This window comes from Trachypithecus francoisi, unplaced genomic scaffold (genome assembly GCF_009764315.1).
Source record: "Trachypithecus francoisi isolate TF-2019V2 unplaced genomic scaffold, Tfra_2.0 Lachesis_group16, whole genome shotgun sequence".
In the NCBI taxonomy this organism is placed as follows: domain Eukaryota; kingdom Metazoa; phylum Chordata; class Mammalia; order Primates; family Cercopithecidae; genus Trachypithecus; species Trachypithecus francoisi.
The window spans coordinates 80,551,701-80,567,314 of NW_022681461.1; the positions used below are offsets into that span (position 1 = coordinate 80,551,701).

The following is a 15,614-nucleotide window of genomic DNA, read 5'->3' on the forward strand; positions in this document are numbered from 1 at the left end:
CCATGTACACCTGAAATGAATCCTACTGGTCATGGCACTGTTGGATTCAGACAAACTAGAACTTCTTACTCCATGTCCTGTGTTATTTCCACTCCACTACAGTTACTTTTAACGATTTTGACATCAGCTGAAATCCTATAAAAGACCTTTCTAGTTCTTTCTCCCTGGAATATGTTATGATTCCCCATGATGGCTGTTTCCTCTTACTACGACAAGCTAATAAACCTAACTTTGTTTGATTACAGGTGTGTTCCTGGTGGTCTTTGGCTGGCAGGTTTTATCTCTGAGAACTTTTGGATACCCAGGTATATGTGTGCAGACTACTAGGGTCCCCAGAGTTGAATTTTAGAAATACTGTACTGGTGGCAGGATTACTATTTTACCAGATTGTTTATGAACGTTAGTGTCTGTTATTTCTACTGCAAGTCTCAAAAATAAATACAAGATATCTCAGGAGATTAGAAAAATTTTATTCATCATCCCAAACTGGATTATATATTACAAATTCTGATGAAAATAATATTAAAGGTATTTTCAAGTAGTACCACAAACTATCTGTACCTGAAGATAAAATCAAATAGTAAACTGCTAAGTACACATTGAATCTATTCATCTTTAAAATATCACTTTGTTTAGAAATTCATATATATGTTTTTGTAGTTATGAAGTGGGAGGGACACACAAATAGCTACATAAGATTTTCATTTAACAAACATATGAACTATTCCCCATGCTTTGAATGAATCATCAGAAGGCTGTAAAATCCTGTTATTTTTTTTCAAAGGTGCATGAAATAATATTTCATTTCTAATAGCAAAAATACAGTACTTCTAATTTTCCTCATACTCTCTTCCAACTCTACTGTGAGAGTTGCTTATAATTATATAGCAGCTTGTTAATGGGTTCCTACATAATCTCTGTATTAGGTTGGGTTAGAAGGTGCCGGGGGCATTCTAGGGTAGAAGTTTTGATAGTACAGAAGCAGAAGCAGAGATTTATTCTTTCCTTTTTTTTTTTTCCTTTTTTGAGACAAGAGTCTCGCTCTGTGACCCCAGGCTGCAGCACAATGGTGTGATCTTGGCTCACTGCAGACTCTGCCTCCTGGGTTCAAGTGATTCTCCTGCCTTGGCCTCCTGAGTAGCTGGGACTATAGGCGTATGCCACCATGCCTAGCTAAGTTTTTTGTATTTTTAAAGGAGACGGGGTTTTGCTATGTTGGCCAGGCTGGTCTCGAACTCCTGGCCTCAAGTGATCCACCCACCTTGGCCTCTCAAACTGCTGGTATTACAGACGTGAGCCATTGCACCCAACAGAAGCAGGGATTTCTTGTTAGAAAATTTATACTTGCCTCCTTTAAGCACAGGACCTATATAAAAGGTATCACTATTGAATTAGTCTGTTTCATTTATAAACTATAATTAGGATTTCAGTCTGATGTGAAGCAGCTTAAAATGGCATCATGTACCCTGCTGATTCTTGCCTAGTTGAGACAGAAACACAAATTTGGGGGCAGAAAGTAGAAATGAGTATTTTCAATTCTCCTTTATTAACAATGACACAGGCATTCACCAGCATAGACAATTAAATGAAACTAAGTATTCCAGATTTCTTCCCTTTCCAAATCATGGCTTCTATCTAATTTCACTAACAAGGAGGTAAAGATTTACATCTAGGAAAGGCTAGAATATTGAAAAAGAAGTCCAGGGGAGAGTAGGCACCAAATCTAGGGAAGTACAGTGAACTGCTTAGGACCAGCAAACTAGGTAGTATATGGGATAAGATTAGGAGACAAATGCTTAACCAAGAAAATGAAAATACAAGTTCTATTGAGAGAAGGAGGCAAACTGGTAATGTCTCTGAATTCATAAACCATACAATTTAATTTTTAATGACTTGATAGCATTTTTTTTTTCTTAAGCAAATTCAGTCTTGCAACCTTTTGAGTAAAGCAATGTGTTCTGACCCACGGTTTCTATAATTCCATTTGAAGATCAGAAAAGAAACATGGAAGTAGAAAAACTGCACGTTTCTTGAGTACTTACTTAATCCTAGGCCTGAGGCTAAGAACTGTATACTTCATTTAATCCCCCTAAAAACCCTTAGAAGTATATATCATTTCCCCAGCTCACTAATGTGGAAGTTGAGACTGAAAAGGCCCCCACCATAAATCCCACATGATTAAGCTGAAATTCAAATTCAGGCCTCACTCAAAAGCTTGTGGTCTTTTTATGGCAACACATTGCCTTCCCTAAGTGAGATGTTATAGGTGATCTAGCCCAGGTCTTAATGATGGTGTAAGACAAGGAGAAAAGAGGGATAGTTGCTGGGATTTTTCTTGAGAAAGTCTCTTGACTGGTTGGTAACTGAAGTTTTTCCATGCATTAAAGCTGTTACAACTAATAATTACCTGTTAGAAGGTAGGAATGTGGCACTTTCTCTGACTACGTTTTGAGGGAATATTTCTCCTAAGGATTTATAACATTTAGGATTTAAAAAACTGTTCACTTTCCAGAAGGTGAAACCAGGGGGAAACAGAAAAATGTGTAGCCATAAGTTTGGGTGAGATTTTAGACTGAAGTGTGGAAGCTCATTCCAAATGTGTTTTCCAGATTTAGCTCTGGTACCCAATGTATACATTCCTGCTTACCTATGTAATATCCTGCCTATCTACGTGCCATCTGAAGTACTGTAGTTGTGTAAGAATAAAAACAATGGTTTGACGTCACAAATTTAAAAAGGAATGAGTACAATCTATTCTTAACTACTTGCATTTATCAGAATATCAATATAAATAATTAAAAGTAGTTTATACTAAAAACTAGATACTCTAGTCTCCCAGCCAAGCAGATTAAAAAAATCCTGAAAACTGCAAAGTACTCCAGTTATATATGTTATTCTTTTTTGTGAATGAGATCACTACTACCAGGTAAAGGTCCCTTAGGAAGGAAAAGACCTCATGAAAGGTCACTGTAGGAAGGGGAGAGACTCTTCAAATACAGGCATTTAGCAGGTTGGTGCTGATGCTTCCTTTGGGAAATAGAATGGTAAAGTGGCAATGGGATGCATCTTGAGCTTAGAGAATTAGGTACCAAAGGCTGATGTCTCCAGATGTGAACTATCTTATTGTCTGGAGAGAAGGCATTTTCCAGATAAAGGTATGAAGGTTGCCTAAGAATTCTGAACAAGAAACTACTTCCCCTTGACCTCTCTGTCGCATTAGGTTCTCAATCTGAACAAAAAGATACTAAGTGGCAGAAATACCCTAAGACTTGGACTCAGTGAAGCACTGGATGGCTTCTCTGTTAAGCATCTCAAGCACAGTTAAAGATAATGTGTTGTGATGCAAAACAGACATTTGGACTAGAAGTCATGGCAGTCTTGGGTTTTAGCCTCAGCTGTTCTTGTTTAGATCATTCCTTTCTGCCATTATTTATTTAGTTATAAAATAAGAGGGTTTAATATGAATATTACATATGGTCTCTTTCAAGATTCAAAAGCAGAATTACTTTCACTTAAGTTTTAACTTGTTTTGTGGGGATACTGGCAAACATTCTGTCACCTAGTGGTCATATTTCAGGTTTTGCAGCTAGGGAATCAAAGAAATCAGATGTCCCACCAAGCAGCTACTCTTAGGGATGCTCAATTTTAGGAACTATGGTTTTATTCCAGGGGCCAGATATCAGTAGCTGCAGCAGAGGAGAGAAGGAAAAGTACTCCCTGCTTAGAGAGGGACTGGGTGACTACCTGGTTGTCCTGGTTGTCAATTAAGTGGAATCTTGCCTCTCAGGATGTCCCTGAAGACATCCATGGGTGCCTAACTACCAACAAGTTGTCAGCTTCCCCAGGTAAGCCAGGCAAACTAAACCTGAAAGTGGTCAGATTAGGAGAATTACTGCTAGAATATTCAAGTGAGGAAAGAAAAGTGATCCAATGAGGTACTGAAGATGGATATACTTAACCCAAGATCTCTGGACACTTAGCAGAATCCAACTGTTAAAAAACATAAGATGAAGTATGGATGAATCAGAATCAGACCTGTAAGTCTGGCCTTCACATTCTAGGGGAAGGCTTTTGCTACCCGAAGTTAGGGCGGAATCCATGAGCTGAAGCCTGTGAAACCAGAAGACAAGTATTTGAGCAGCCAGCGGTCTATGTAGGGAAGAATACAGACCCTGTGTCAATGGGGGCAAGATGTCTTAGATTTCAGACACTCTAAGACTTTGTACTCCAGGAAAGGATAAAAGATTAATCTGTAAATGGATGGGTAAGATCTCCTGGCAAAGAATGGCAGTCCCAATTTGAAATGGGCAGAAATGTGGAGTGTATGCATTTCTGGATACTGAGCACAAGCAAATGGTCCTCATCAAATAGGGTGGATTTTGCCCAAAAATACTGTTATTATTTGTTATATTATGTTTGAGCATGAAAAATGAATGTAGGGTCAGCTATTTAGAATTTGGGAATGCACTCTATGGGCTGATTTTCCAGCAAAGAGAAAATTGATGATGATGATGATGATGTGCCATTTCGGGATGAGTCCGCTGATAATCTTAAAGGTCCCCAGAAACCTGCTCATGTTATTTAAGAAAAACCCGGTAATTCTGCACTGAGAATGCAACTTAAGTCAGAAAGACTGTTGGTTATCATTTATCAAAGAAGGTTTTCATGTTGCTTTAAAAATTTGGAATGGGGTGGTTGTAAGTTACTTTCCCTAATTTGTTTTTGGGAAAGTCTATCAGCCCATTCCCTCAGATGTTCAGGTTTCCATTTTTGAGACTCCTATTGTTCTCTGGTTTCAGAGGAAAATCTGCCAAGCTCCAGGAAGTAGTCCTAAATAGCATAGACAAGATACAAGATTCAGCTTCCTTTCCCAGACAAAGAGAAAAATAGCAGTGTTTATTGTGCCTACATTTTCCTTTACCTCTCACTTAGAATATATCATTCAAGTGACTGGTGAAGAGATGGGGTAAACAGCATCCCATCTGACTCAGACATCTTGAGGGGAAAAGGAAACTGAAGGGTTCCAGAGTGTGTGGTACTTGATAAAGTAGAAGTCTGAGTTCTTGCCCCATCGACATTCAACAAACTGAAAAACCAGGGATGAACACAAACTTTACAAATTCTATGATCTGAGGTAGGGTGAATAGTTGCCAAGTCCACCATTTAGCTTCCATTTTGGAGATCGATATATAGGAAGAGGAGAGGAAACAGGTAGGTTTACATGCCACTTAAATTGGTATACAGACCAAAAATTAATGAAGCTGTAATTGATGAATGAAGATAATAAAGAGTATGTTTTAAAAATTAGAGTACATTAAAACAATTCTATTAATATTTTATTGTCATTAAAATTGGGAGTGCAAGGATTATAAATTCAGAAAATATAAAATGTACATGAATTTCTCATATTTTTACCTAACAGAGTGACTGAGAATAAAATAAAAATGAGTTTTGTGAAATCATGGACTCTTTCAAAATCATATCTAGTAGCATGGTCTCACTTGAATGATTTGTCAACAAGTGCCATCAGATGTCAGTGAAAATATTCTCACAATGGATCGAAATTTAAGCATTACACAAGCATAAACTTTCTTCTCACTTCAAATATGAAAGCAGTACAGGTATAGAAATTTACTTATCCTGACAAGTAATAAAAGCTCTGATATAAATAAGTTCTCACCTTCCCTAAAAGAGTAATGCCTTGTTCTCTAATTCAATTCCACATAAGATTAGTTGAAAAATGAACCTGATATCATCTTTTCTTGATGCCACTCAAAGTCTGATCACTTGAGTATTAACTCAGACTCCACAATCTTAAAAGTAGCACTAACATACCAGCTTAAATGCCCAGAACAGGAATAGGTTATTCTTTTTGACTAGTATATCCTTCCTTTGCTTTGCCTGGTGAGCTCATCCTCCAGTGCAAACATTAGTTAACATTTTTAAAACCTTTACAGAACTTGAACTCTTCAAAGGGTGGGAGAGGGTTCCCTCAGAGGAAAAATTGAGTTGTTTACCAAAGGGAGGAATAAAAGAAGCAGGTATTTGTCTCATTCATCTAGGCTTCTCCACTGTAACCCAGCATTGTATGTGGCACATGAAAATTCCTCAGTGCTAAATGAGAGAATTAAATCAGATGGCTCTGGAGTTAGGACCCTTTCTGTGTCTTCAAACTTGTCACTTTTTTCTTTGGTTCCCACTTACGTTTGACAAACAAACATGTATCTTTTTAAACAGTTATCTACCTTTTTTTCCAAGAGAGGAATTCTCCCATTTCAACCTATTATCTCAGTATAACTGGATAACCTCATCCCACTCAGAAATAGGCCAGATTCCATTGGGTTGCACATTGGGAGGAGAGCGCTTCCAGTCCCACGTCTTTACAGGAATCTTCCAAGTCTTACCATAGTTGGCTTCAATGTATTCGAGGGTTTCACAGGGCACACGGACCTTCATGTCTACAAACTCAGTCCAGCACAATGTAAACTTGGGAAACAGGTACCTGCAGCAAAACGGAGGGATTAGGCTTCAACAGTGGAAGGTCTAGCTAAGGAATCTAGCTGCTAGTGCATTATTGGCTGAAGGACAGTGCTCTCCCATTAAACAGTTTTGGGAATAGAGTGGCTATTTAATTGTTTTTGACTGTCTAGAATCTCTTTCCTCTTCTCCAATTTTCCTTCCTTGTTCCAAGTCCATAGGATTGAGGAGAGGCTGACCCTATCACTAAGCTCCAGAGATTGGTAAAAAAGACTCAGGCCAGTAAGTTAATGATTGAGGCACGGATGGGAACGTATCCAAGGCAGGCAATCAAAGTCAGCCTTGGGCTTTCTGTTGGAACTGTAGAGGAAAGAAGTGTCAAAGCAAAAAGTTGTTAAAAGGTGGATGAAATGATCATTTTCTTTTCTTTCACAATCTGGATTTCCCAAGGATACAGAGTAAGCAGGACTCCAAGCTGCATTTCCAGGCTTCTCCTTTGGTTCCATAGCTTACATGATCCTACCTGTGGTTTCTGCCTTTCACCTCAAATGCTAAAGAACGTCTTTAAACCAGCCCAAAGAATACTAGTTATAATGATTTTAACTATATTTATTGCAGGACTAAGATAATTAGTAGGTAAGTTTCAGAAATTAAACCAGGCCAGGAGTGGTGGCTCCTGCCTGTAATCCCAGCTCTTTGGGAGGCTGAGGCGGGTGGATCACTTGAGGCCAGAAGTTCGAGACCAGCTGGCCAACATGACGAAACCCCATCTCTACTAAAAATACAAAGAAATTAGCTGAGTGTGGTGGCGCACTTCTGTTGTCCCAGCTACTCAGGAGGCTGAGGCAGGAGAATCACTTGAACCCTGGAGGTAGAGGTTGCAGTGAGCTGAGATCACGCCACCGCACTCCAGCCTGGGTGACAAAGTGAGACCCTGTATCAAAAAAAAGAAAAAAAATACAAAACAAACAAATTAAACCAAAACATGTTTCTGAAAGGTACTTTGGATCAAGTAAACTAAATTATGTATCCTAGAAAAGAAAGCTAAAACTAGCAGGTCTGTTTAAGTTTATATTATAGCTCTACTCTATATTCTGCATTTTTTTTTCTGAGAAATATTTCAATGTGGGAAGAACTTTCAGTAATGAGGTTTAAAGTGGCAATAGCAGAGATTACAGGAATTTAAAATATCAGAGGATTAAAGAAAGAACAGGGAAAAGCCAGATTTCAAAGTGTAATCATATTGTGGAAATGGGATCTAACTGGGATGTTCTCCAAGAAAAGGTCAGTTCTGATATATTCTGTCTTTGATTATCTTGTTTTACCACCAAATGAACATAAAGCCATACATGAAAAGGAGAGGCTGAACAAATTCTAAAGAAAGCAACAACTCTCTTTTACTCAAACCCAGTTAATGGACAATTCCAGCTGGCTACTGTGAAAAGGCAGCCACAGAAAATCTCATAGCTGAGAAGTAAGATACAGCTTAGCCCCACCATCTGCTGGTCCCAATTCTACTCTGCACACTCATGTTCACGGAATTGCTTATTTTGTCATCACACATAACAATCCATCACCAGCCTCCACCCTCTCTAATCAGATGCTGGTTAGCAGAATGTCCGCCTGTCTTATCCTATCAAGTTGACACACTGAAGTTGAATTGAGGCAGAAATCATGTTCTATCTTGTAATACAGGCCAGGAAACTTCTCTAAGTATTATTCTTTGTAGTCTCATCAAAGAGCTGAAAGAGGGAAATATAATAATAGATACAGGATAGATAAGGTGAAAGGGAACACTACAAATTTTACAAAAGCAATGTTTTTTTGAACAATGAAGAATTTATGAGCAAAGCCAAAACATTTTAAATATATAAACAATGTGAAAATAATTCAAAGACAATTTAACTCAAATGTTAATTTTTGTACTTAAAACTGAAACCTCTCTAAACTCTTTGTGGTTTTCTTTTCCCCAATTATTTTTCAATCCATTGAGCAAAAAGAAAATCCCAGCTTCCTAGGAGAAGAGGAAAGATAAGTAAACAATAAAATGTAAAAACTGATTATAAAACAGGATTGTGAAGAGGAAGTGAAGGGGGGTGAATGACACAGAACAGCACATGCCATGCACCCTGTCCAGGCTACCAGTAAATAATGACTAAGACTAAAATACACCATGGGTCTGCAATGTCACCTCGACGTTTAAAGCTAAGATTAAGTTCAGCTAAACGGTTTGTACTTTAAGGCCCTGGGATTGGATCCAACATGTAAACAGGTTTAAATGCAGACTAAGGCAACCCTAAATCAGAATGTAAGTTTAAGAGATCTTATTACCACAAAAAAAATCCCTCCATCCATTTTCTATTTCATACCACTTTTATTTCATATTATTTTTACATAAAACAGTAGTTAAATAGTTGGAATAGACCATTTTTTTCCCTCACAGATATCCTTAAAATCTATACAACTACTTGGTGGTAGTTGTATAATTTCTTCAGTTTAATTGCAATCAGTTTAAGTACAACCTATGGACATAACTGCTAAATGAAAGCGAAGTTCTTCCACCATCCCAGAACCAACAGTGTTTTATTATTACTAGGCTCAGAGAGATAGAGACAACATCAACTATAACTGAACCTGACTTTTTTGAACTTAAGTTTTACATTAACTCCAGAGTTGGGGCAGTAGAGCCATTTCTTGATAAGAATTTCCTGCAAAACATAAATGATTTATTCTCACTACGAATTTTTTCTCTTCTTTTAACTTTTAATTTCTTCTCATATTATTCCAGTGCCTAAGCCCTCTAGTATATCGTTTAATAGAAGCAGGGCTAGCACACATTCCTAACGTTTTTCTGATTTTAATGGAAAGGCTTCTAAAGTTTTATCATTAAACATGATTGCTCACTCTAATTGTTTGTTATATTCTCTTTATTAGGTTAAAGAAATTTCAGATTCCTTTTTTTTTTTTTTTTTTTTGAGACCAAGTCTCGCTTTGTTACGCAGGCTGGAGTGCAGTGGTGCGACCTCAGCTCACTGCAACTTCCACTTCTCGGGTTCAAGCAATTCTCCTGCCTCAGCCTCTGGAGTATCTGGGAATACAGGCGCGCACCACTACACCTGGCTAATTTTTCTGTTTTTAGTAGAGTTAGGGTATTATCATGTTGGCCAGGCTGGTCTCCACCTCCTGACCTCAAGTGATCCACCGGCGTCGGCCTCCCTAAATGTTGAGATTACAGATGTGAGCCACCATGCCCAGCCCAGATTCTTTTTTTTTTTTTTGGAGACGGAGTCTTGCTCTGTCACCCAGGTTGGAGTGCTGTGGCCGGATCTCAGCTCACTGCAAGCTCCGCCTCCCAGGTTCACGCCATTCTCCTGCCTCAGCCTCCCGGGTAGCTGGGACTACAGGCGCCACCACCTCGCCCGGCTAGTTTTTTTTTTTTATTTTTTAGTAGAGACGGGGTTTCACCGTGTTAGCCAGGATGGTCTCGATCTCCTGACCTCGTGATCCGCCCGTCTCGGCCTCCCAAAGTGCTGGGATTACAGGCTTGAGCCACCGCGCCCGGCCCAGATTCTTTTTAATCCAAATTTGCTAAAAGGTCTCTCTCCTTTGGGTTAATTATAAAATTTATCAAACACTTTTAATGTCACCTATTAAAACAATTGTAGTGTTGTTGTTTCTTTAATCTATAACACAGAGAATTACACTAATATGTACACACTACAAAATTCTACTCATTTAGTGTTTTTTCACTGTATTCACCGAGACAGTAATTTCCCTTAAAAAATTTTTTTGGTATTGTCCATGTCCACTTTTGCTATCACTCTCATAGTTACTTAGTTTTTTCTTTTTCTATTGCCTGAAATAAGCTGTACAATATAGGGATAATCTGCTCTGTGAAGGCACAGTAAAACTTCACAGCAAATTTTCTAGGTTTTAGTATCCTCTGGTAGGGAAAAGAGGGAGAAAGGAGGATTTCTGATTACTAATTCAATTTCTTGAATGAGTATAGGTTATCTAGATCTTTGAGTTGATTTTGGTATTTATTTTTCTAGAAAATTTTATCATTTTCACATTTTAACTAATGATCACATTTATTGACCTACTTATCTACTGCATGTTGTTTTGAGAGAGTTAATACAATACAGCTGAGTATAAACTAAAGCCAACCGTCCCAGATTTTTATTTCTTAATCAATCTTGCTATTTTACTGGTCTTTAAATTAATTTTTTAAAAGTCAGTATTTGGATTTGTTGGTCTTTGATGTTTATTTTCTGTTTTGTTAATTTCTTTTCTTGGCCTCCTTCCTTCACGTTCCTTAAGTTGACTCTGTTGTCCTTTTATTTCAGCTGAATGCTTGTTTTTAAATCTACTTTTTCATACTTAATGTTTTTAAGGCAATACACTTATTTCTACCCCTAAACAAGAGCCTATAATGTTTTGTTTTTTATTTTTGAGACAGAGTTTTCCTCTGTCGCCCAGGCTGGAGTGTAATGGCTCAATCTCGGCTCACTGCAACCTCTGCTTCCCGGGCTTGAGCCATTCTCGTGCCTCAGCCTCCCAAGTAGCTGGGATTACAGGTACGTGCCATCACACCCTGCTAATTTTTTTATTTTTAGTAGAGATGGGGTTTTGCCATGTTAGCTAGGCTGGTCTTAGACTCCTGGCCTTGTGATTTGCCCACCTTTGCCTCCCAAAGCGCTGGGATTACAGGCATGAGCCACTGTGCCTGGCCTCAGCCTATAATTTTTAACATGTAGTACATCCATCATCTTTAAGTCCTAAATATTTGATAATTTCTATTATGATTTCCTTTTTAATTCACGAGTTATTAAGGAGGATGTTTTAAAGTTTTCACACATTTTAAAGATGTCTTTTAATTGCCAATTTCTAATTTAATTCCATTGTGGTCATAAATGCTATCTACCATGTAGTTTTTTTTTCCTTTAATCCATTAATATGGAGAATTATACATACACAAGAAAAATCTTATTAAGGTTTTGAAACTTCTTAAAATTGCCTTTATGATCTAGCATATAATCAACTTTTGTAAATGCTCTGTTTATAGCTGATAAGAAGATGTATTCACTACTTACTGGATGAAGACTTTATATATGTCAAATAGATCAAGCCTGTTAATTTTGTTCAAATCTTCAATATTTTTACTAAGTTCTTCTTTGTTTAAATCAGCAGTTTTATTTTGAGACAGGGTTTTGCTGTGTCAGCCAGGCTGAAGTACAGTGTGCAATTACAGTTCATTATAACTTCAAGCTCCTAAGCTCAAGTGAACCTCCCACTTCAGCATGCTGAGTAGCTGGGACTACAGGTGCATGCCACAATGCCCAGTTAATTTTTAAAAAAATGTTTTCTGTAGAAATGAGGTCTTACTATGTTGCCCAAGCTGGTATCAAACTTCTGGCTTCAAGTAACCCTCCCACCTCAGCTTCCCAAAGTGCTAGGATGACAGACATGAGCCACTATGCCTGGTCTTTGGCAGTTTAAAAAATAAAAGCATATAAGAATCTCCCACCGCAGTTGTGGACATGTTAAATGTTCATTAGAATTTCATCAGTTTTTTAATTTGTATTTTTAAAGGCCATAGTGTTAGTCATGTAAACTCACAAATATTATTTATTCTTGGTAGACTGTTTCTTTGAGAGATTCTGTAATGAGCCTTCTAATCCTTTAATGTTTCCCCTCTAAAATTCTATTCTGTCTGATACTATTATAATACCAGTTTTAGAGCTCAGCTTGGCAGTCGAGTGGTGGTGACCTTTTAAAGGAATGCGATCCACCTGGAATTCAACTTTTCTCTCTCTTTTTTGGTCCCCCCACTTCCCACCCCGCCCCCCAAGTTCTGGGGTACATGTGCAGGATGTGCAGGTTTCGAACATAGGTATATGTGTGCCACGGTGCTTTGTGGCACCTATTTTCAACCTTTCCGTGTGACTTTGCTTGGAATGTGCCTCTTGCAAGCATTATATACCTAAATTTTGCTTTCTCATTTGATAATCTTTGTCGTTTTATAGGTTAGGTTAATCCATTTATGTATTTATTTATATTTACTGTGATAAACTGTCTGTTGAACTTATTTTGAACTCTAGAGTCAGCCTGCCTGGGCTCAAGTCCTGGCTTCATCAATTATTAATTGTATGACCTCATCAATCTTTTTTAGCCTTAATTTTGTCATTTATAAAATGAGGATAATAATAGTACCTACGCCTCAGAGAGATGTTAGTACAGAATGAATTAATAAATGTAAAGTGCCCGGAACAGTGTTTAAGACATAGTAAGTACTGTTAACGGTATTGACTACTGTCAACATAGTATGATTATTTTCACAGTTTCAATTTACCATTCTTTTTCTTTGACCCCCTCCTCCACATCTGAAACATTCACTTGGATTGATAAAGTTTATATATTCCCTTTTGTTCTGTTTGTTTGGAAGTTTTAGGTAATATTTCTATCCTAGTGACTGTTTATTCTAAAACATAATTACTTCACTATAACATTCTCTATTAAAAAGTAAATTTTTGCAGAATCTCTACCCGCTTTCTAAACATTAAACTAAGTATACTTTACTCCTTAAACACTGATATATCACCTCTTCCCCAGCTTATTATGTTAAGAGTTCTCTGACCTTTCTCTTTTTTTGATTTCTAATTTTTGCAGGCACATAGTAAGTGTATATATTTATGGAATATATGAACTGTTTTGATACAAGCATGCAATGCATAATAATCACATCATGGAGAATGGGGCATCCATCCTCTCAAGCATTTATCCTTTGTGTTACAATCAATTATACTCTTTTAGTTATTTTTAAATATACAAATAAGTTATTATAACTACAGTCACCCTTTTATGCTATCAAATAGTCGGTCTTATTCATTCTTTATAACTATTTTCTTTTTGCACCCATCAACCATCCCCACCTTCCCCCAGACCCCTTCTCAGCCTCTGGTAACCATCCTTCTACTCTCTCTCTCTCTTATGAGATGGAGTGTCACCCTGTTGCCTAGGCTGGAGTACAGTGGTGCGATCTCGGCTCACTGCAATTTCCGCCTCCCAGGTTCAAGCAATTCTCCTGCCTCAGCCTCCCGAGTAGCTGGGACTACAAGTGTGTGCCACCACACCTGGCTAATTTTTTATTTATTTTTAGTAGAGACGGGGTTTCACCATGTTGGCCAGGCTGGTCTTGAACTCCTGACCTCAGGTGATCTGCCTGCCTCGGCTTCCCAAAGTGCTGGGATCACAGGCGTGAGCCACCGCGCCTCCCCCTTTTTTGGGGGGGGGGCAGGGGGACAGAGTCTTGTGCCTGTTGCTCAGGCTAGAGTGCAGTGGTGTGATCTCAGCTCACTGCAACCTCTGACTCCCGAGTTCAAATGATTCTCATGCCTCAGCCTCCCAAGTAGCTGGGATTACAGGCATGTGCCACCATCCCTGGTTAATTTTTGTACTTAGATTAGAGATGGGGTTTCACAATGTTGGCCAAGTTGGTCTTGAATTCCTGGCCTCAAGTGATCCGGCCACCTCGGTCTTCTAAAGTGGTGGGATTACAGGTATGGGCCACTGTGCCCAGCCTCATCCTTCTACTCACTATATGCATGAGTTCAAATTGCTTTTAGATGCCACATATAAGTGAGAATATGTGATGTTTGTCTTTCTGTGCCTGGCTTCCTTTCTCTTTTTAATATAATAATTGCCATTATTTTTTATAGGCAATGGTTAACAAATTCACTGACCTTTTAATGAATTTTTCTGTTCACCATCGTTTCATATATATCATGTCTTCCTTCTGGGTTCTTTCATATGTCTCTAAGTGTAGATCTGTAAGGCATAAACTTTTAGTCTTTCTATAAATGTAAATGTCTCTACTTTGATGTCATTCTTGAATGTTAGTTTTAATTACACATAACATTCTAAGTTGACAAATATTTCTCCTCAGCTTTTGGAAGATGTTACTGCATTATCTTCTGACTTCTATTGTTGCTAAGGTATACTTGCTACTCATTTGTGAGCAACCCATTTTCTCTGGTATCCTGTAAAATTTTTCTGTTTTGATATCGGTTTTCTTAAGAAGTATCTTGGATTTATTATTTATCCTCCTTGTCAGTCTTTAATTTGTAAATTATCTTTAAATATCACTTTTCATCATTTACTCTGTTTTTTTTTTTTTTTTAGCTCACCTCTGTCTTTTAGATATATTCATCAGTGCTTTGTGTTTGGAGCAAAGGAAGTGTGGCAAAGGGAAAATGACTGTGTCATATTAATTGTAAGTCATTACCACCAATGCTGCCCTTAAATAGTCATCTAAGAATCAGACTCAACTCTTGAAAACCAAGGTTACAGTATGCTGCCCAGTATTTTCTTTAGCCACCTCTTTTACTAAACTTGGCACAATCCCACCATAGTTAACAAAAGCAAAAGGAGTGTGAGGAATTGCTAACACACTTTTCAGAGCCTATGCTGGGTTACAGTCTCTCTGAGATCTTCATTAATCCCATTCTCCACCCCCATCCTAAACTTTTATCATATTATATATGGGAGGTAAGGAATATACATGTTTTATAAAGTAAAATTCTACCTCTTAAACCTCATGTTCCTACTGACTTTGACTGTACATTGAGTGATTCCATTTATCCTATTATTAACTTTACTATGCAATCCCCATAAGACCACAGCTCCAGTGACAAACTAGTACTCATCTGTGCCACAGGAGAAACAAGAACACATTTATTTTATCAAGGAGAAGGAGTAGACAAATTAAACCCTGTAAGGACTGATATAATTTAATACCTGAATGTATATACATAATGACTACATTAAAAACTATCAATATAAAATAAGTACTAACGTTTTCCTCAATGCCCGAGGACAAAGCCTTGGGACATAATTACGTAACTTCCAAAAACTCTATAGCTCTAGATAACTGCATAACTTCCCAAAACTAGATCTATAGCACTTCAACAACCAGTTAGACTCCAGTTGTGCTTGCTTTCCTTCAGACAGTTTTTACAGGATTTCTCCTTGTATATAATGGATAATTTTTAAAAGAATTAAATTATAATTTCAATTTTCATACTCAATACAAAAGGCTTTTTTACTATCAGATTACCCAATTTGTTTAATCATACGTG

General features: G+C 37.7%; 1 protein-coding gene across 9 annotated transcripts in view; it reads right to left on the reverse strand.

Annotated features, from left to right (window-relative positions):
• Positions 1–15,614, reverse strand: part of FKTN (fukutin) — a 93,403-nt gene that overhangs the window by 22,275 nt on the left and 55,514 nt on the right. For 7 of the 9 annotated variants that reach the window (XR_004443631.1, XM_033237909.1, XM_033237907.1 and 4 more), the window contains one exon: positions 451–6,502. Coding sequence is in view for 8 of the 9 variants with exons in the window: in XM_033237909.1 (XP_033093800.1) it covers positions 6,289–6,502 (214 nt within the window). In the remaining variant the exon portion in view is untranslated. Of the gene's footprint in view, positions 1–450; positions 6,503–15,614 lie in introns of those variants that run through there. The other 2 variants (XM_033237910.1, XM_033237911.1) reach the window with 2 other exon arrangements.